This window comes from Botrytis fragariae, assembly GCF_013461495.1.
Source record: "Botrytis fragariae strain BVB16 chromosome Unknown tig00000037, whole genome shotgun sequence".
Taxonomy (NCBI): domain Eukaryota; kingdom Fungi; phylum Ascomycota; class Leotiomycetes; order Helotiales; family Sclerotiniaceae; genus Botrytis; species Botrytis fragariae.
This window is the reverse complement of record NW_023500990.1, coordinates 533071-553911: the sequence shown is the minus strand read 5'-3', so window position 1 is coordinate 553911 and position 20841 is coordinate 533071. Positions and strand designations below refer to the sequence as shown.

Sequence of the window (20841 nt, the reverse complement as noted above, 5' to 3'; positions counted from 1 at the left end):
ATAGGACCAGCTGGATCACGATTTATCCGTCTTATTGGTACTTATGTAGATAGCTTCAACACTACAAGATAACTTTTGTGCTTCATTCGAAGCTCAAGAAGTGACTCATTTGTCACCACGTACAACTCACGCCAGGTCGATCAACTATAAGCGCACACAATTTCTTCACCATATCACTCATCAACCTCAAAAGATGCAATCATCAAGTAGATTAATTCATGTATCAATTACCCTGCACACCAGCATTCTCCCCAATAAACCCACCACTCAACACCCTACCCCCTCAAATAACCCTCTTTACCTTACTGCAACGTTCCACTAAGCACCAAATTCCTACTCGAGCTCCCTACATACACTGTCTTGGGATACTCGCTAATAAACCAGTTTTGGGTTACCGAATCCCAATTACTGATATCACGTCTCGTGATACCGTATTTGAAGGTATCGGATTCGTAGGGTTCGAGCTCCATGTCGTCGAAGCCGCGGAGAACGATTTTCGGGTCTGTAGGACCGCCGAGGGATATGTACTAAGTGGTGGGGTTAGTGGGTTTTGTGGTGATGTGGGAGGAGAAGGAGATAGAATGGGGAAAGAGATGGATGAAAGAAGAGGGGGAAGCTTACAAGTTGGGGAATTTCGGTTCCAGCAATCTTGCCCGTATTCTTGATTGTAGCAGTAACAGTGTAAAGCACATCATACAAACCTGGATTACCACCCGGTTCACCACCGGCAGCGAGAAGAGGCTGTGGGGTGCTATCCTTTGAATGAGGAGGGGCTTGATCACTTTGATTTGCGACCACAGGACCATCAAGATAAGGATACACATAAAGATTAACCTTGTGAAATCCCGGTGGGAATTGTGCAGCTGATGCATTGTAATTGATTTTGCCAAATGTTGGAGCTGATGATGTTTGTCCTTTGGTGGGTGTGTAAGGGCGAGCGTGTTTGCTTTGGATGCGCAAATCAGAGTATGAGAATGTGGTATATGAAAGACCGAAACCGAATTCGTAGGACGGTTCGATATTCTTGGCATCGAAGTGACGGTAGTCGATGAATACACCTTCCTTGTAGTTCTGTTGTGGATCTGGAGAGGAGATGGTGTAATCGACATCTACACCCCAATCTTCGCGAGATTTTCCCCATGTGAAGATGGATTTTGCTTGTGGGTTTACTTCACCGTATAAGACATCTGTAATTGAATTTCCGGATTCTTGACCAGGTAGACCAGCCCACAGAATGGCGGTTACATTGGGATGATTCTTGTATGCTTCAATAATAACAGCTCCGATTGTGTGAAGGACAATGATCGTGTTTTTGTTGATGGATGCAACAAGATCGATAACAGCATCTCCATTACCCCATAATGTTAGATTATTTCTGTCTCCTTGGTTACCGTCGACTGTAATGAAAGCTTCTCCGCCATTTGCATTAGCGAAGACTAGTGCGACATCAGCACCTGTTGCGGCTGCAGTGATGGCGGCGAAATCGTAATTGTCGCTGACATTTCTGACGGTGGTGGAGCTATGGCCATATACTTCTCCTGCTTTGGCTTTCAATGCTGTAACCGGAGATATCAGATAAGGAAAGTTTGCAGTGCCAGAACCCCAACCCTGAAGTAAAGAACAGCGGTTAGTGGATTCTATCGATCAGGTTTTAAAAGGGAACACGTACCATTGCAAGTGTGCCAATATTGCAACCTCGATCTCCACAAGCATTCGGGCCACCTGGATTGTCATGGGCATCTTCTCCAATAATAGCCAAGGTCTTTGGAGTTTTCAATGGCAATGCACCTTTGGTGTTCTTCAATAGAACGGTTGACTTGGCACCAATTTCGCGGATGAGCGGAGCATGATCACCCTGCACATTAACATGTTGGTTGATTTGGGTGAAGTCTTCGTTAGCCTGGGGATGTTGATAACCATAGGTACTGAGATTCCAAGAATTGAAGTTCACTGGAACCTTGGCTGTATCCCTGCCAACTTTGTAGTATGCAGACATAATTCGAACAACCATATCATCAAGACGCCATTGCGGAATGGTTCCATTTAATACAGCGTTGGTCAAGTTAGTACCCCAGTAAGTGTTACCTGAAGCAAGATTTTGATCTCCAGCCATTGTCATGCTGAGACTAATTAGCTCATGTTACTTTTGCGAAGATGGAGGAAACCTACTCTAGTCCGGCTAATGCACTAGCAACTCCAGAATGCTGTGCCCACCAATCACTCACAACTAGCAAGTGCTGTTAGCCTATACTTATGCCAACAATTCGAAGTACATACCAAATCCTTGGAAGTCCAATTCATTTTTCAACAAATAATTGAGGGTCCAACTATTCTCTGATCCATAACTTTGATTAATTCGATTGTATGAACACATAACGGCACCAGCTCCTGCGCGAACAGCATCTGCGAATGGCCTGTACAATCTTTAACTATATCCCGCGGCGAGATATTTGATACTCACCATAAATAAAGTTCATGCATGGTCTTATCATCTACGTTTGCGGACAATGCAGCATTTCCATTGCTAGGTTCTCTGAAATGTTCTTGCTCATTCATGATGTAATGTTTAGCGCAAGCGACGACTCCAGCATCCTCTGCAACAGAGAAGTTGTCAGCAGTCATCCTCGTATTGGAATTTTGGAAGACAGAAAGTTGTTAAAAGGAATGAGTAGTCTTACGAATTCCTTCGATTGTTGCCATCATGCTAACTCCTGTAAGAACAGGGTCTGGGCTGAAACCTTCCCAATTTCTTCCACCTTCTGGTGCTCTGCCAATTGGACCTATTTTAGACTAATTAGATTCAGCATTGAATGGAATTTGACAAATCACTTACCAGCTACAGGACCCAATTGAACATCGATACCCTTTCCCCGATGTTCTCGGCCCATCGCAATACCTCGAGCATTAATCAAGTCATAACTCCATGTTGCAGCAGCATTCATTCCAGCAGGGAAAGCGGAATTCTGATCGGCTAGTCATCACGCGTCAGTCATTATATAGTCTTCATGTTGCAAGGGAACTGACTAAATCGAATGCCGAGAGGAGAATCTTGTAGGCAAAGTCCCGGGAAACCCAATCGTGGAATTGTACCAGTATTTCCTACGCAAGATTCGCCCTCCCAACCAACACCGGTGGTAAGGTTAACTTTCTCAAGGAGAGTGAGCTGGCTAACAAATTTCTTTGCTTTGGCGTATGCATCTGCCCAATCACCATTGCCATTCATCCATGGAGATGGATAACTAGGAGGAGAGAAATCTCCATCATTTTGAGCAAACGCAGAGGTCGCAAAAGATGCAGCTGATGTGATTAATACTAAGAGCTTCATTTTCGTAGCAACTGCTCGAGAAGCTTTCTAGAGATGAAAGAGAGAAAATAGAAAATTGTGGGCTCCCTCCTTCCTCTTTAAGAGAAAAACGGTAGGGATTTGTATTGAGCTGAGAGGGAAATCACAAGTGTCATAGTGAATACTGAGGGTAACCAAAAATCTCCTCCGCATATGAATCATATCGTAATTGGACTTTCGTGCAGCGTGGTAATTTCACACGGCATCATGCATATGGCTCGGGTAATCTAGACTAGCCTAGCCATAGCTTCATCTGCACGTTTCCGTGTCAAATTGGAAAAGTATGAACTCATACAGCTCTTCCCCAGATTATCAAATTAAAGTAAAATTTCCTTGTATATACCCGATGGCTGGACCCAAAAGTCTGGGGTTACTGGGGCCTAGCTTCGGAGGCTAGGAATGACTTTGTTCCTGTCCCTATGAATGGCTCGAGGGACGAGCTGCTCCGAATGTGCACCAACAAGAACACTCGACATGCATATACAATCGGTCCGAGAGTGTGACCGACGAACACTTGGGACGAGTTGTTCTTACCTAGGTATTGCAAGGTATCATGGTTCCGAATAGTGAATCGACTTCCCCTCACTTGGCGGGGTAGTGGTACAATTTTGATGGTCATTTGTGTTTGTGCATCCAATACATGCATAATTAGGCAGGGTTGACATCGGGTAAAGTACCGTAGATGTGGTTGGTCATTTCATTTGAGTTCATTTTGGGTATTCTCCCATGACCATCACGAGAAAAGGAAACTTTCCTAAGTCATGTGTCGTACTGTTGAGGCCAAGAACGAACGGCGCAGCGGCGAGCGTTTGGAGGCGCAGATAATAAGATGACAGAATGTGAACCGGTATTGAGCCGTCCATGGAACCAAATAACTGGTCAAGATTGAAACACGTGAGGAAAACCAAAGGCAGCATGTCAAGCAGTGGTGACTTCGATTTTGCCGACTACTTGACCTGCATCTTAAAATTCGATCGTGTCAAAGAACCTTACGCCTAGTACTTAAAAATTAGGCTTCTAGCAAATCAAGATAGAATAATAATGATAGTACTTCGGCATTTAGATGTAAGGGATGGAATTGCTCGCTTAGTAATGAAAATGAAGGGTAGAATATGCCTCTAGCTTGTAAGGATTGATTTTTAGATAATCTCTTACTTTTTCTCGAAGAAACTTGAATCGATAGGAAGCTATGTCTTGCAATAATAGGTCTTTTGTTTTTTCGCGACCAAACCACAATGCTGTTGATGATATTGATGAGTAAAGTTGAGATACTTTGATGTTCAACATTTCGAAATCACAACGAAATGGGTGGGGCAGCAAAGTTGTACCTGATATGGACCCTCAACCTCTTTTGCTCTTCAACAGTTTCCAGCTTGAGAGTTTATAGCATCACATCACCCCTCGAGACTCCGGCATTCGGTTAATGGGGAAAAAAATGCCAACACTCAAAGCTTTTCGGACAACCAGAAAGTCGTCTCAACATCAATTGGTGGAGACACACCCGAGTGATTAAACAGCTTTGGTTGTTAGATCTTACATGCGGAGCAACCCCCGCCGGGATGTAACCCGACTCGTGCAGGATGCAGTGAGCCACACAAACAAGAGAAGAAAAGAAAAACTCTTCACACCCCACTTTGCCTTGAATATAAAGCAGAACCACGCACTTTCATGCATCTTCAATCGATGATAAGTCTTTGTGGCTCAGTTGGTTAGAGCGTTGGTCTCATATTCCTATATGAGGTGATTGTTAACATTCACTTTAGCCATCCAAAGGTCGAGAGTTCGAGTCTCTCCAAGGACATTCGATTTTTTGGCTTCTTTTTTTGATGAAATTATACCCCGCTATTTTGCGAAGAGATGAAAGATTTCTTACTCTTTTGCCCCACCCGTTTGTGGATTAGACGTCGAACTGACTTCGAATTCATCTAAGAGCAAGGAATGGATTCTGTTGACTGTCGTGAATTCCATCATTTTGTGAATCATCCATCGAGGGATTATTGCAGCAAAGTTGCAGCAATACTTTTGAGGTGATGCTGATAGAGAACATGATGAATATTCATGCCTACATCTACGAGGTACGTATATCTATTGTCGATACACGATGAAGTCGATAAGAATTGTAAAAAGCTCAGATATCACCGACGAGATGTCGAGCACGCACGCGGTCTTTGGACGCCCGAAGATATTTTTCTTCGATCATTTCAGACCCTCCCCTCACTTCGTCGACATCAAGTTTCATGCTCTCAATAATTCACCCTCGCTGACAATATTTTCTTCTCCTCATACTCTTGGCATCTGAAGCATTTTAGATTACCTTTGTGATCACTACAGTTTATCTTCTGAGGCCGTCGCAATTCTGCCAAACACACAAATGTTTTGGAAGTTTAAAAAAGTGACCATAGCATCGAAATATTTACTTACTCCTATACAACTTCTATACAACGCAAGTGCTCACATGAATAGTCACAAATATCTAAATGCAGCATTCTCTCCTTTTATTACAAATACAGTCTATGTCCAAGTCAGACTGGTGAATAGTCATGTTTCGGTTTCAAAAATTGGGTGAATGTTTACTCCAACCGAAACTCTATACCCTGAGGATCCCCTCAAAGTACGATGGTCTCATCTCATTCAATAAATTCTACAGGTACTTTCCAAATTCTGTTGCATATCTGAGTTTCCCGAGGGTCAATTAAATGGATTCTTTTGGGTTTTGTTGCACATCTGGCTGGCCCGAGAGTTAAATAGATGGACTTAGGTGAATTCCACTCAGGGTTTGTTGCATATCTGAGCTTCCCGAGAGTTTATTACTTGATATTCTTGTAATTGGCGAGGTAATCACCTCATAAATTGCTTTCCCTCCATTACTTATTACCTAGGTACTGCTAAGTACTTAGACTTCTGTCTACCTATCTCATGCTACCCAATGAATACCATTCCCGTGAATACATAATTCTCTTGGCATACATAGCAAATGACTACCACAATCATGCATGAGATGGAATTATACGGCTATTCAAGAAGTGAATAAATACATCATCATTATTAATTTCCACAACATGCAGACTGATCAACAGCGAGTTCGCCGCATTCGCTCGCTTTACAGTTCCGTTATGTATTTCATTACGGCCGGCTTCACGATTCAACTGATATATCATCATATCAACTTGCACTTCTTCAGCTCCTCTGTCTACAAAATCTATCTCATTAATCTTTATGCAATTTGAGTGCGAGTTAGAACAAAATCATTCAAAATCATTATTTTTCTCTAACCAAAAGAAATTACTTCCGCTCATATTACTCGATCGATCTCACATCTTTACACCATCTATCTGGATAGCTTCACAAACCCTTCAAAACAAACCCTGTTATCTCATGACTCCTCAACCCACCCAATAAAACCCAAACAACAACACCCACCCACCACCCTCTACCCTCCAAACCATGAACACCAAATCCTTCGCCACCTACCCCATCCTCTCCTTCCCCATCACCACCCTCCTCCTAACCCTCTTCTTCATCTTCCTCCTCTACATCCCCCGCCTCCTCTACCTCTATCTCCGAACCCGCATTTTCCGTTTCTGGAAACGCAACATGGCAAAGCGGATATCTCATTTCGAGGCCCTTGATCTCGCGCGTTCGGCGCAGGGTTTGGAGGAGGGGGAAATGAATGGGAATAGGGATGGAAAAGATACAAAGAGAAAATCAAAACGAAGATGGGACTGGGATTTGGAGAAAGGAGAAGCAGAAGCGAAAGAAGAAGAAGAAAATGAATGGGTGACGAAGGGAGAGATGGCGAAGGAGTGGGTTTGTGAAGGAGAGGAGAAGAGGGAGGGAAGGAGGCTGGGACTGGTGGGGAATGGGAGGAGAGTGGCGGAGGAGACTAGGTGGTTGCATTGTGTGGGGAGGGATGGGGGTGAGGGGGAGGAGGGGAGGGAGTTTGGGGGTGGAGATAGGGAGGATGAGAACGAGAAGAAGAGGGAGAAGGAGGTGTGGTGTGAGATTCGGATGGATAAGGAGATTGGGGTTTGTGTTCAGTGAGAGAGGGAGGGATAGGGAATCTCCGGGAGGGCGCGGACACAAGCGCCTAGGGTATCATCATATTGTCTATATCTGGGTATCGATATAACGGGATTCCACAGCATCCGGAAATCTCAACTCCTCATTTCTAATCCCATAGTCACGAAACCTAAGAAGCACAAAATGTGAAGATGAAAGTCCAGTAAAATTTTTACAAAGGGAAAGATAGATAGATAGATAGATAGATAGATAGATAGTAGAGCTAGTCTCTCTCACAGTTTTCCCACATATTTTTATTTCAGTTGAGTATCGATAATTACGCTCTTTCAACTCTCATGAATGTAAAATTCGTATTCGTGATTTGGAATGTGAATTATGAATTCACGGATATTTTATAGGTATATATATCTATCTAGTATCTATCCATCCATCACCTAAGACGCATGCATCCAACAAATTTTCTATGAGGAAGTGAAGGAAGAGAAGAAGAAAAAGAAAGATACACAAAAATGAAGGGACGACAAAAGAATCACACGATGAAAGATTTCCATGAGATAACAATTGTCGCAATTACACAGAGAAATAAGACTCACATTCAGATTCAAGGTGCTGTGAATGAACCTACCACGATATATGCGAAGTCAATTTACATGATTCAAGCAAATCATGGATTGAATTAGATGTATTGAGTGATTCACAGGAATGAATGAGATTGATACGCGAGAGAAAGAAAAGGAGGAGAGAAGAGAGAGCGTACTTAGATGAAGGTCTTCGGGTTTGAGTTCATATTTGATATTGATTATCAAGACAATGAGATTCAAGAGTTGACTCCTGCTATCTTTGCAAAAAGAAAAAAAAAAGCTTTTTTTAGGTTTGTATTGACTATGTATGCTATCCATAAAGTGTTTATTTTATCTATGCCTTCCCATAATATAGATAAAAATTTGAAAATTGAAAATGAAAAGATGATTTCCCTCAACGCCATTTCGTGCATCGGTCCACCTATCTGTCCACCATTAAAAAAGAAAAAAGAGTATGTATGCTAGCTTAATGATTTTTCCACCGTCCATTCAATGATAAGAAGAAAAGTATTCGTAATGACAAATAAAAATATGCAAGAACTCCCAAACTATGCATGTATGCGCCCCCGCTTGGGTATGAAAATGTAAATGCGAATTAAAGCGCGAAATCAAATTCCTTGAAAGCAGCCTTGAAAGACTCAGCATCTTGTTTCTCCTCGGCCTCTGTTTGAGCACAGTCTCTCCACTGGGTTCTCTTTTCCAAACTTAGAAGTTTTGCTAGGACCGTTCTACCAAATTGGAGATTGAAGCGAACATTCCAATCAAATGGCATTGTAATGCATTTGGTAATTCCCTCTGGAGCTTCTTCAGTCGGAGGTGTCCAGATCCATACGCGAAAGAAATCGCCATCATTTTGACCGATTCCTGGATCCCTCACCTCGAAGGCTGGGTATTGAAGATTTTCGGCTTCGACTCGGAAGGCGGCTTCAACAAGACCCTTTTGGATGGTTTCAATAGGCATAGGAATGAGCTGCCAATGTGTATGAACACCATTGCCTTTACTGATCTCATAAGTAACAGCTCCCAGCTTGTTTTCGCTGCGTTGTGCAATCATTTTCTGCAGTGCCTCCTTGTATTTGTTCATTTCAACGTAGGTGTTATTTTTTGACTCTTCCTCCGGGATTAGGGCCAATGTAGGCGAATGAGAAAGAGGAATGATCAACGCATGTGCAGGAAAGTTAATGCCCAAGGAAGCATTTGTAGTCGCTGTAGTCAAAGGTCCTTTTGCAATTGTCAAATATGCATCATCGCCGATCGAAGCAATAAGGTGAGTAGCCAAGTTTGGATTTGAAAGACAGAAGAAACATTCACCAGGCCCAGGGGGTGGTTGTCTTTGACCTCTACGTCCTCGACCACGTTTATGATCATTGCCACCGCCATATCTAGAATATGGTTCCGGTTCAAGAGCTGTTCGTTTCCTCTCGTTGGGCCGAGCTACAAATGGCGACGCTGTGGTACCAGTGGGCAATGGAGCAGTTGGGTCGACTGTTGCTTGTAAAGTGAATGCATATAAGGCTTTCTGTTTCCGAGGATTGCCATGAGGAGCCAAGGAAATGAATCGAGTGAGGGGTCGAACGTCAGGTTCATCTGAAGTTGGGGCGTGAAAGAAAGGTTCTCGCTCATAAAAACAATCCGGAGACGCAGAAAAGTGATAACGAGGTTTCAAAGCTGCACAAAGATCTGCGATATGATCTCCTGCAACGGGATCTTTTGAGTCATCAGGGATTGGTATTTTGGATCCCGTTCGAATCGATTTTGGCCACAGGGTCGTTAAAAGAATATCCGCCGTGTGCGCTCCATGAAGAGCTTTTGCATCTCCAACAGTATGAAAAGGTAGATACGATTCCTTCGATAAACCTCCAATGATATTCTCATCAAGTTGACCACCGAGCGCAACTATCTTAATTCCTTCTGAAGTCTTCGTAGTACTCCTCTTTGCGAGATAGTGTAGGTTTGGACATATCTAAGAGCATGAGTGTTGGGATTCCCCGCGTTCAAAGGGTCAATTAACGCACCTCCTCATCTTTCTCAATCTTCTCGATGATTTTTTGGGGTAAAGGTAATGATCCGACAGTAAAGTATGTAGGTAAAGGTATGGGTATCTTTCCCGTAATGAGGTCTGTAACTGTATCTTCGGCTTCTGTGTCTTCAGCTCCAGCGAAAAGGTTCCCAGCCACGATAGCAAGGGCAAAGTTATTCTTGAGTTGCAGCGATGTTAATTTGGTAAAGACATTGCGTATGTGACCGTTCACGTCGCCGAGAACAATTCTGTCAATCAATTAGTTCAGTTCGCAAAAGGTGAGGTGAGGTAAGTTAACATGCGACCATAAATGGAAAGAAAAGCTCAGAAATACCGCCAATACCTATCGTCATTGAACTTTTAAAAGAGAAAACTTACATCTTAGATGCCATGTTGATCTTTGAAGCCGCCAGATTGTGTGAGAACCGTAGGTTGTGGTGAAGATCCAAAGCCTCAGAATAGTATGGTATCGTAAGGATAATATTTACTTCAAAAGTTCTTTGCGACGCGATTTGACTTCTCGATAAGAAAGCTCGAAAGCTCATATCTTAGCGTCACGCTAATGCAAGGACGGCAGAGTGGAGACTCTTGCTCGGGCGGTCAAAAAGGGCAGAAAATGATGGCAAAAAGAAGTGAAATAGAAGAGAAGTAAAGAAAAGTGAATGATAAAATTCAGTACAGAGATGATAAAGGAGAGAGAGGAAAAGGAGTAATGAGGTGAAAGAAGAGGGTTAGAAGGTGCTCTAGATAGAATTTCATGGATTGATAATAGAGAGACTTTATCCATTGACTACCTACCTACCTACTGATGAACTCTAACTGGTAACTGCTTATATAAGCAAACATCCATTTCTTCTTATCAAAAAATAAAAATTTCCATTCTCTCTGCGATTGTGGATTTTCGTTGATTGGGGACGACATAACTTCACGATGCCTGCCACAACCTCCGGAAGAATAATTAAGACCCGTAAGGGCAAGAAGGGTACTGCCCATCAAAAGAATCATCGATGGGAATCTTTCACTACAAAAATCTCGAAATTAAACTCCCTCGATCCCTTACGAAGAGTTCGTCGTCATGACCTCGATGCCGAAGATACTTCTGCGACAACCTCATATTTCAAAGCCAGTCTAGAGAAATGGACCGAACTCAATTTGTCGTCTGGGTTCCAATCCTTTACGGAGGAGGTACTTCCATTATGCGACAGTTTACCGCAGATTCTACATTTCCAGGATAAGATTATGGGTCTCTTCGTCACTTATATGGAGGGAAACCAAAGGGAATCATTGGAGCCATTGTTGGAGTTAATTACAGATTTTGCCCATGATTTGGGTCCTCGATTCGAAAAACATTATGCGAAAGCTTTGGAATTGGTTACGTCGACGATAGCAGGCACTGGAAAAGATGTCGCAGTTATAGAATGGTGTTTTACATGCCTCACATTTTTGTTCAAGTATTTGTCAAAACTTATTGTACCAGATTTACGACCTACATATGATTTAATGGCACCATTGCTCGGAAAAAGTGCCCAACCTCCACATATTGCCCGGTTCGCTGCGGAGGCTATGAGCTTTCTCATCAAAAAAGCTGGCGCACCTGCCCACCGAGCGAAGGCTCTTCCATTAATCGTAAACCATGCGAAATCAGATCTTTTGAGTATCGCGGATACCAAACAATTCGGCCTATACTATCATGGAATAATGACCATGTTTGCGGAGGCTATGAAGGGTAATGGGTTAACCGTACATACGTCGGGTTCAACGATTTTCAAATCTCTTTTCCTCGCCATTGAAGAGAGTGACTTTGGAGAGAAAGAGGCAATGCCGTGGATTGACGTTATATGTGGTGTTTTGACCAGTATAGTTCATCATACAACCCCGGAAACAATCAAAGAGATCCTTGAACAAGTACTGGAGGAGGCAAACACTATCACCGATTCCTTTACACAGTCAACGACAATGTATGACTTCAACAAACTTTTACTTTCAGCGCGGACCATAGGGATTGTAGCTGGTGTTCGGCGAGCTTCGAGAGTTCAGAATTGGCCAGCCTTGTTACAAGCATTATCTAATATTTTGAAGGCAGTCTCCAAGAACGCATCTTTTGTGGCAGCCGACGACAAACATTTGGATTTGTGGAAATACCTCATTGAAAGTATAGCTATTGCTCTGACATATTCTCCAATGGATTCTACAATCCCGTTTATTGCCCCTTTCATGGATGCCCTGACCAAGGATCCGTTGGCCAAATGGTTCTTGACATTTTGCTCATATTTGTCACAAGGAGAGCCTGAACGCTTCCAAACTATTGCGTTACCTTACTTCAAAAGGTGAGTTCAATTATTTCATTTATCTGCAACCACATGCTAATTTGATCCTAGATTCATTGTTACGCACTGGTCTGACGCGGAGAATGGAGATACCTTGTGTGTATTATTACCAAAGATGGTCGCCTCAGGAGTACTTCCAAGTCAATATGGAAAGGATGCATTTTCGTTACCACAGTCTTGGCAGGACCAGATTGTCAGCAAATTTGAACGATTAGAACTACAACCATTCCCGGAACAGGTATCGCCAGCTACATATAATCGCAGCCCAAAAACATGGCATGATCGATGCTTACCTAAATATAATGCTCTATTAGAAATCTTGGAGTGCACTGCTGTACATCCTTCAACGAACGCAAGAATATCGGAAATCCTACTTCGCAAGCTCAAACTTGCACTCAGACCATCTTCTTCACTTGCGCCAGAGGAAGCTCATTTCATCGTTGGTCGAGGGTTCAGTGCTTTCTCTCGCATGACAAAAGGAACTGGTGAGGCTGACAGGGCTTTGGAACCATTATTACGTGCAGCAGCCCCTCGATATGCCCGATTGCCAAATTTCCTAGAAGCTTTACTAGGCTACAAGGCCAGTCTCAAATTGTCTCCTAAACCCGACGGTGTCAAATCGGACGAGGAAGAGGATACCAGTGACTCTGAAGCCGAGTTCGACCTCTTGGTACGATCTTTGGTAGAGAATCTTTCATCCGAATCTAGCGAATTGCGCCTTCTTTCTCTGCGATTACTGGAGCATATTCATGATACTGATCATGGAAAATCTTCGGAAGCAATTACACTCATGATCATGATTGAGCAGACTCCAATGGATTTGCAATCTGCTCGTTCCGCTTCTATGCATATTCGCAAGCTTGCTTCAATCTATACTTCACAGATGGCGATACCTTGGATGAAATATGCTATACCATCATTTTGTTTTGGTATGCTTACTGTAAAGATGGCGCAAATCTGGGACGATGCTAGTGCTGCCCTCAAACAGATCTCAGAATCGAAAGTTGGTGAGGAAGCAGTTGCAGTCTTGACATTCAAGTGGTTAGAAACACCATCAGTGAGATGGAGCGGGCCCCCCGCACCCATGCAAAAGGATCAAAACAACGGATTAACCGACTTTGAGTGTTCTAATTTGAATAACTTGGACAAACTTGCAAAAGAGACTGAGTCGGAAGTTCTCAATGCACGTGATACTATGCTTCAAAAATTCGAGGTTGCTCAACAACTAGTGGATGCTCAACCGAATACTGCTAGATCTCAGGCTCTTCGTGTATTGGCTGCAATTCCTATGATTGGTGAAAGGCGATCTCGACAGCTCATTCCAATGTTCCTCTCTTGGGCCGGCAAAGCATCGGAGGAGATTGATCAGACCGGAGATGAAGACGAGGCTGTCGTGAGCGACTGGACAAGAAAAGATCAGAAGGCTCTTTTGGATGTTTTGGGTCTTTTTGGCAACCCGAAGTCTATTTTCAAGACAGATGAGGTTTACGAAGCACTTTTACGATTATTGGCGAATGGTGACATTGAAACTCAGAAAGCTGCCTTGAAAGCCGTCTTAACATGGAGGAACAAAAGCATCAAACCTTACTCTGAGAACCTCTTGAATCTGCTGGATGAAGCTCGCTTTAAAGATGAAATCACGATTCTCCTTCAGGGACAAACTCTGGTTCAACCTGAGCATCGCGAAGCACTTATGCCAGTTCTTCTCAGATTACTCTATGGACGTACAATTTCTCGAAAAGGCGCTGCGAGTGGAAAACAAGGAATGGAGGCAAGAAGACTGACAGTGTTAAGAAATTTGAGCGTTGAGGATATTGGAGGCTTTTTAGATATTGCCCTTGGTGATCTCAAAGATTTGGATTTGGTGAAGGATGGAGCAGTCCAAATGCCAATCTTTGAAAAGGAATTATTGGGTGCAAGGAAGCAAGTTGGTTTCACAAACATGATGGAGTCAGTATTGAAGGAATTAGCCACTAAAGTTGTGCCTCTCACTCGAAAATTACTGGAAGCTGTCTTATATTGTACAGTAATCGCCACACGACAACTGCAGGGAGAGCATGTTGAAGAAACTGAAGATGAGGAAGTTTCCAGCAAAATTTCTCTCTTCAAAGTTGTTCGACAGACTGGATTGAAGTGTCTCGTACTACTGTTCAGCAACTCGACAGATTTTGACTGGTCTCCCTACATGGATCTAATTGTGACCGAAATTGTTCTGCCAAGACTCGATAACTTACCAATCGAAACAGCTCAGGGCATCTCCGGTCTCCTTAGATTGTTTTCCGTCTGGTCATCTTCGATGAAGACAGTGTTACTTCTTGGTAGCCACGAAAAAATCTTACCAAAAGTAGCAGAGTGTTTAGCACCTCCAAAATCGAAGGATGAAGTCAAACTATTTGCTCTTTCCATCATCCGGGGTGTCATTAAATGTGCACAAGAAGAAGGAGCAGAGGGCGACTCAGTGAAGCAAGAGCTTCTGAATCCCAACATGGATCAATGTCTGATTCAAATTGGAACAATTCTACGCGACCAGAACGACATGAGCAAAAATCTGTTAGAAGGTTGTGTCGAAACCGTTTCCGAGTTGGCGCCTTTCGTATCGACTTCCACACAAGGTCGCAACTTGGTGGATGTATCTGTATTCTTACTTGATCAACCCTCGCGTAGGGTTACCCCTAAGACCAAAGCCGGCTTACTTCTGGTTCTAGAGCATTTTGTACCTCTCTACGATCTTCAAAACGATGTTGACCTCAGGGATCGTGTTTATCATACTATCACTTCCTTATTTGGTTTCTTCAAAGACAAGGTTAGCAGAGAGGTACTATCACGTGTACTATTGGTGTACTCAGACAAAGATCCTGTCTTGAAAGAAGTAGCCGCCTTGTGTTCAGATCTCAATTCTTTTGCCCAAGGACGGCTCGATGAACCAGATTACGATCGCCGAGTGAAGGCTTTCCACGCCATCAACGCCAAAAGAGATGTCGATTTCAATTCTCATCAGTGGTCACCACTACTTTTCAACATGCTATTTTATATCAAGCATGATGAGGAACACGGAGTATTGTCATCAAACTCTTCAGATGGAATACGTCGATTCATTGAAACAGCTAAAGATGCCAAGCAAACTTCAGAGTTCCCAGCTTTCCAAAACATGCTTTCCACAATCTTAATTCCAGCTTTATTTGCTGGCGTTCGTGAGCCTTCAGAGATGGTTCGTCGTGAATACATGAACGTTATGGCTCATTTAGTCCGTAATTTCTCAGATTGGTCTCAAGTCAGCGACATGCACAATCTTCTGGCTGGTGAAGACGAGACAGAATCCTCATTCTTCAACAACATTATTGCAGCAGGTAAAGGTAGGCAATCTAGTGCTCTGGGAATGCTTTCTTCTGCTGCCGAGAAAGGAGAATTAAGTAGCAAGAACGTCAGCCACTTTTTCATCCCTCTTATCGAACATTTTATCTTCGACAGAGCCGAGGGCAATGATGCACATAATCTTGCTGCTGAAGCTACGACGACTGTTGGAATTCTTGCAGGTTCGCTAGAGTGGCCGCAATATCGTGCTCTTCTGAAACGTTTTATTGGATATGTTCAAGCCAAACCTGATCTCGAGAAACAAATCATCCGTCTTCTTGGAAAAGTTATTGATGCTTTGGCACTTGCCGCTCAACCACCTGCCGATACTGACATGGAGACTGATGTTCCCAAGATATCAAGCAAATTGGCCACTACTATGCCTAAAGAGCCTAAGTTTTCTGATGATCTTATTACCAATATTTTACCACCATTGACAGATTATCTCCATGACAAGGATGAATCGACAGTCAGCTTGCGTGTTCCTGTTGCGGTCATCATTGTTAGGCTTCTCAAACTATTGCCGGAAGAGAAAATGACAGAACGACTTCCAGCCGTCTTGACTGATATTTGTCATATTCTCCGCAGTAAAGCACAAGAATCCCGGGATCTCACTAGGGATACTTTAGTAAAGATTTGCGTTTTACTTGGTCCTTCTTGCTTCGGCTTTGTGTTAAGAGAACTTCGGAGTGCTTTAGCAAGAGGTTCACAGCTTCATGTACTGTCATACACTATGCATTCCATGTTGGTAGCTACGACACCAGAATATGCACCAGGTGACCTTGATTATTGCTTGCCTTCAATCATTGCAATCATCATGGATGATATTTTTGGTGCAACAGGACAAGAAAAGGACGAGGAAGGATATATCAGCAAGATGAAAGAAGTCAAGAGCAGTAAAAGTCATGATTCTATGGAATTGATAGCCAAGACCGCTACTCTAAGCCGACTGACAGACTTGATTCATCCAATTCGAGTATTGTTGAAGGAGAAACTAAACATTCGAATGGTTCGCAAAATCGATGAACTTTTGAACAGGATCAGCTCTGGACTACTCAAAAATACAGCTGCCGGAAGTCGTGATAGTTTGGTCTTCTGTTATGAAGTTATTCAAGATGTTTACAACAGCCGAAAGCCTCAAGAAAAGGCGAGTAGAGACGATTATCGATTCAAACGCTACCTACTACAAAAGGGTGCCAAACGTGGTGGGGAACGCGGCGCTACGACAATCTACACCTTCAAGCTTATCAAATTTGCCTTTGACGTTATGAGATCTGTCGTCAAGAAGTACGATACAATTCGAACACCTAGCAACCTTGCAGGCTTCATCCCAATGATTGGCGACGCGGTTGCTGAAGGAGAGGAGGAAGTAAAGGTTGCGGCCTTCAAATTACTTAGTACCATTGTCAAGGTTCCACTTAAAATTGATGGTGATGGAACAAATCTTTACCGGGTCGCGGTAGATGAAGCCATCAAATGTGTAGCCTCATCCTCTTCGACAACTTCGGATATTGCTCAAGCATCCTTGAATCTACTCTCGGTCGTTCTCAGAGACCGAAAAGATGTTCCAGTCAAAAGTAGATCGATTGACGATATCTTAAAGAAAATGAAGGATGACATTACAGAACCAGAGCGACGACACATCACGTTCAAGTTCTTAAGATCCGTGCTGGACTCAAAGATTGAGACTGCTGTAGTATATGACACTCTGGACTATGTCAGCACAGTCATGGTAACAAATGACGACAAAGATACAAGAGATTTGGCACGCGGTGCATTCGTTCAGTTCCTCAGAGAATTCCCACAAAAGAAGAGTCGATGGAACAAGCAATTAGAATTTATAGTTGCAAATCTAAAGTACGATAGAGAGGGTGGAAGAATGTCCATCCTTGAAGTCATTCTTCTCCTATTGTCAAAGACTTCGGATGATATTGTTCAAGAGGTTGCAGCATCTAGTTTTGTACCTTTGATCTCGGTCATTGCCAATGACGAAAGCGAGAAGTGTCGTATGGTGGCCGGAGAAGTCCTCAAAGAAACATTCAAGAGAGCCGATGAAAGCCGCATGACGGATTTCCTCACCATTCTACAATCACTCGTTAAGCAAAACAAGACTTCAGCTGTCCGAGTAGCGCTACAAACTTATGCATTATATTTTGAATCTCGATCCGACATGGAAGATTCAAATATCAGTTTCGTACTCGGAACTATTTCGAAGATCCTGGAAACTCCAGACGACGACGAGGAAGATTATTGGCAATTGATTTACACCTCCCTCGAACTTACTGGAACCATGTGTCAGAAGTTCCCAGAGAAGCTTTTCTCTTCCAAGACTGCATCCTTATGGTCTTCGGTCCGAGCATGCCTTTCATACCCGCATACATGGGTGAAAGTAGGTGCGACAAGACTTAGCAGCATATACTTTGCAGACTTTGCCAGAACCAATGCCGAAGCTGGTCTTGAAGGCTTACCACTTAAGGGCTCAGGTGGTCTCCAACTCAGTGGAGATGATATCTCTGATTTCATTCACCGGATCGTTAGGATGTTCAGAGGGCCAATTCTCACACAAGTACTCGCAGATGAAGTTGTCAAGAATCTTATTTTCCTCGGTCGCTGCGCCGCTTCTAATAATCTCAAACAAAAACCCAAGGCAGACGCCGAAGAAGAAGATCTAGAAGCCGAAGCTGAAGTCGAACAATCAGGAGAACCTAATGTTTCGAATAGTGTCCTGCAATATCTTTTCGGTCGCGTATCCTTCGTCTTGAGAAAAGAAACTCATCCAGCCACAGCAGACAATTTGATCCCTAAGACTTCCGCTCTTCAACTCCTTGAAATCCTGTGCAGCAAACTGGAGCCGGAATCACTGGTTCCCTCGCTGAGAACTATCATTCTCCCTCTGCATAATCTCACGGATCCTTCCATTCATATGCCGTACTCCACGGACGAACTCTTCCGCAATAATTACGAAGCGCTCAAGTCGTCGAGTGAAGAGTTGTTGGAGACGCTAAAGAGGAAGGTCGGAACGCAGGAATACACGGATGCGTTGCTGAAGGTGAGAGAGGGAGTTAAGGAGAGGAGAGCGCAGAGGAGTGGGAAGAGAAAGATTGAGGCGGTCAGTATGCCGGAGAAATTTGGAGAGGAGAAGAGGAAGAAGACGGAGAGGAAGAAGGAGAGGAGGAAGGAGAAGGGGGAAATGTTTAGTAAGAAGAGGAATATGTGGTAGATTTGGAGTGGTGGTTGGGATGTGATGTGATGTGATGTTATTGGTGGAGGGAGGAAGGAAGGGAGAAAATGAGGGAATTGTATGTATGTCATGGGCGCTTTAAAATGGAGTTTGGGAAGGGGAAAATTTGTACTTTTGAGATTTGAGTGATTGACTTTGTGTTGCAGTGAGTTAGTCGCTGGATTTGCTATATTAAAGTAGAAGAAAGAATCTTATTGGTAATTTATTCACTTGCTTTTGTTACGTGTTACATGTTTTTCTTTAGATGCATGTTGTGTTTAGTATGTAGTGTGTAGTGTGTAGTGTGTAGTGTGTAGTGTGGAATTACCAGAGTAAGTAGGTATGATATTTTGAACCATTCATCACACGACTTTGATTAATCGTAAGATGAATTTACGGATTTGTGGGGAGAGAGATACTGAGAGGGTTTCGTTTCTTCGTCTTGTAAGTAGGTATGTTAGTAGGTAGATGGGTACATTTAATTGAGTATTCATATTCATATTTATTTGAGATGAGCGGTAAATTTTTGTAAGATGACATCTGAAAGGGAGTTGGTATATATATACATATAATGTAGATTTGGTATCGTGGTCCTATAATCTTGTGCTAGCTAGATATCTAGGTATTGTTACATTTTTGAATCCATAACGCCGATTGCTTTTATACAGGTTTCCTTTCGTGAGATTTGAGTTTGTTTTCGGATGTGTGTGTATGTGTGTATGTATGTTATCTCAGTGTTCGTTCAGAAAGTGGAGTTGAGAATTTCTGAGATTGTTGTGGTTTTGAGGTCGTGAGCTGGATGACTTTTATATTTGTTTCGGGAATACAGTTGGTGTTTTCTAGTGAAACTTGATTCTTGGTGATCGGGCTGATCTCGCGTGATGTATCGTGAGGTGTTGATTTTGGCATGCATGTACTCCGGATACCTGCTTAATCCAGACCTGGTCGAAAATCTCTCCTTCTGTTATCACTCTCCGTCTTCATCTCCAATAATTTCTACACCTTCTCTTAGCCTCTCGAGAACCAACTACATCCTCTATCTCCCCTCCCCTTCGCTCCCTGCATTCCCTTCTTCCTCCCCCTCCCTCTTCCTCTCCGTACTCGTCCCATCACTCCAAAATTCCAAATTCCCATCCTCACTCAACGTCCCCTTCTTAACCAACATCCCCTTCTCCCTCATCAAATCCTCAATCGTCAATTTGCGATCTCCAAATATTCCCAGGTGGTCGGAAATCACATGTCGGTTTTTGCAGCTGGGACAGGTGATGAGGATGGAGCCGGAGTGGTAGCCTTGTTTGGAGATGCGGTGCGTGGAGCGCGCGGAACAGGGCTGGCAGGTGAAGGTTAGGTCGTAGGAGGGTTGAGGGGCGCGGGGAGGTGTGGGGGTCGAGGGGGAGGAGGAGCGGTCGGTGAGGGGTTTGGAGGGGGTACTGTAGAGACGGGAGGAAGTGAGGGAGATGATGCGAGAGGGGAGTTTGGAGGTTGGGGATTGATATCGAGAGAGAGCTCGGAAAGCTGCGAAGGTGGAGGATTTGAGTGACATGGTGTAGAAATGGTTTCGCTATGTGTTTGGAGGAGGACGTGTAGATTTGATCTCTGTTCTGTGTGTGAAACGGAGAGATGTGATGGTAGAATGAAAGGACCCGTATCAAGATTCTCCTACTTGTATAGATAGGAATTGATGTGTGAGGTATAAAAACGGGATCCTTTTTTTTTAATAATAAAAATTCGATAACAGAAGAGAGGAGTGTTTATTATTGAGATGAAAGTTCTTAGGAAGTAGAAGTTTGGGGAAGGCTACGGAATTGATTGCGATAAGGAAATTTATTTCACTTACCGCTTTATGATTCTGCCGATATGACGAGGACAAGGCTGGTCCGATCAAAAGCTTTGATGTTTTATCAATCTTAGCTAGCCCTCTTCTAGAAAGAAGAAAGAGCAGACGATATGTGTGAGGGGTGGTGTCAATCTTGTTGTTA

The 20841-nt window shown here is 43.3% G+C and overlaps 5 protein-coding genes across 5 annotated transcripts; 2 read left to right on the top strand and 3 right to left on the bottom strand.

Annotated features, from left to right (window-relative positions):
- Nucleotides 1-302: 302 nt before the first annotated feature.
- Bfra_011509 (putative glycoside hydrolase family 3 protein) lies at nt 303-3425 on the bottom strand (the record flags this gene model as incomplete). The annotated part of the gene is made up of 9 exons (XM_037341835.1): nt 3025-3425; nt 2834-2971; nt 2679-2780; nt 2462-2594; nt 2278-2414; nt 2170-2227; nt 1670-2120; nt 622-1608; nt 303-527 (listed from the first exon to the last, which is right to left on the bottom strand). Exons 1-9 carry the CDS (start codon nt 3323-3325, stop codon nt 303-305), a joined length of 2532 nt encoding a protein of 843 aa, XP_037194692.1. The 5' UTR covers nt 3326-3425.
- Nucleotides 3426-3713: 288 nt separating this feature from the next.
- Nucleotides 3714-4008, bottom strand: Bfra_011508 (uncharacterized protein; the record flags this gene model as incomplete). The annotated part of the gene is made up of 2 exons (XM_037341834.1): nt 3714-3877; nt 3930-4008. 2 exons carry the CDS (start codon nt 4006-4008, stop codon nt 3714-3716), a joined length of 243 nt encoding a protein of 80 aa, XP_037194691.1.
- A 2779-nt stretch (nt 4009-6787) lies between these two features.
- Bfra_011507 (uncharacterized protein) lies at nt 6788-7384 on the top strand (the record flags this gene model as incomplete). The annotated part of the gene is made up of 1 exon (XM_037341833.1): nt 6788-7384. The coding sequence occupies one exon, from the start codon at nt 6788-6790 to the stop codon at nt 7382-7384; it is 597 nt and encodes a 198-aa protein (XP_037194690.1).
- Nucleotides 7385-8539: 1155 nt separating this feature from the next.
- Nucleotides 8540-10356, bottom strand: Bfra_011506 (uncharacterized protein; the record flags this gene model as incomplete). The annotated part of the gene is made up of 3 exons (XM_037341832.1): nt 8540-9907; nt 9960-10212; nt 10343-10356. The coding sequence occupies 3 exons, from the start codon at nt 10354-10356 to the stop codon at nt 8540-8542; spliced, it is 1635 nt and encodes a 544-aa protein (XP_037194689.1).
- Nucleotides 10357-10894: 538 nt separating this feature from the next.
- Nucleotides 10895-18862, top strand: Bfra_011505 (putative heat repeat protein; the record flags this gene model as incomplete). The annotated part of the gene is made up of 2 exons (XM_037341831.1): nt 10895-12291; nt 12343-18862. The coding sequence occupies 2 exons, from the start codon at nt 10895-10897 to the stop codon at nt 18860-18862; spliced, it is 7917 nt and encodes a 2638-aa protein (XP_037194688.1).
- Between the last annotated feature and the right edge of the window lie 1979 nt (nt 18863-20841).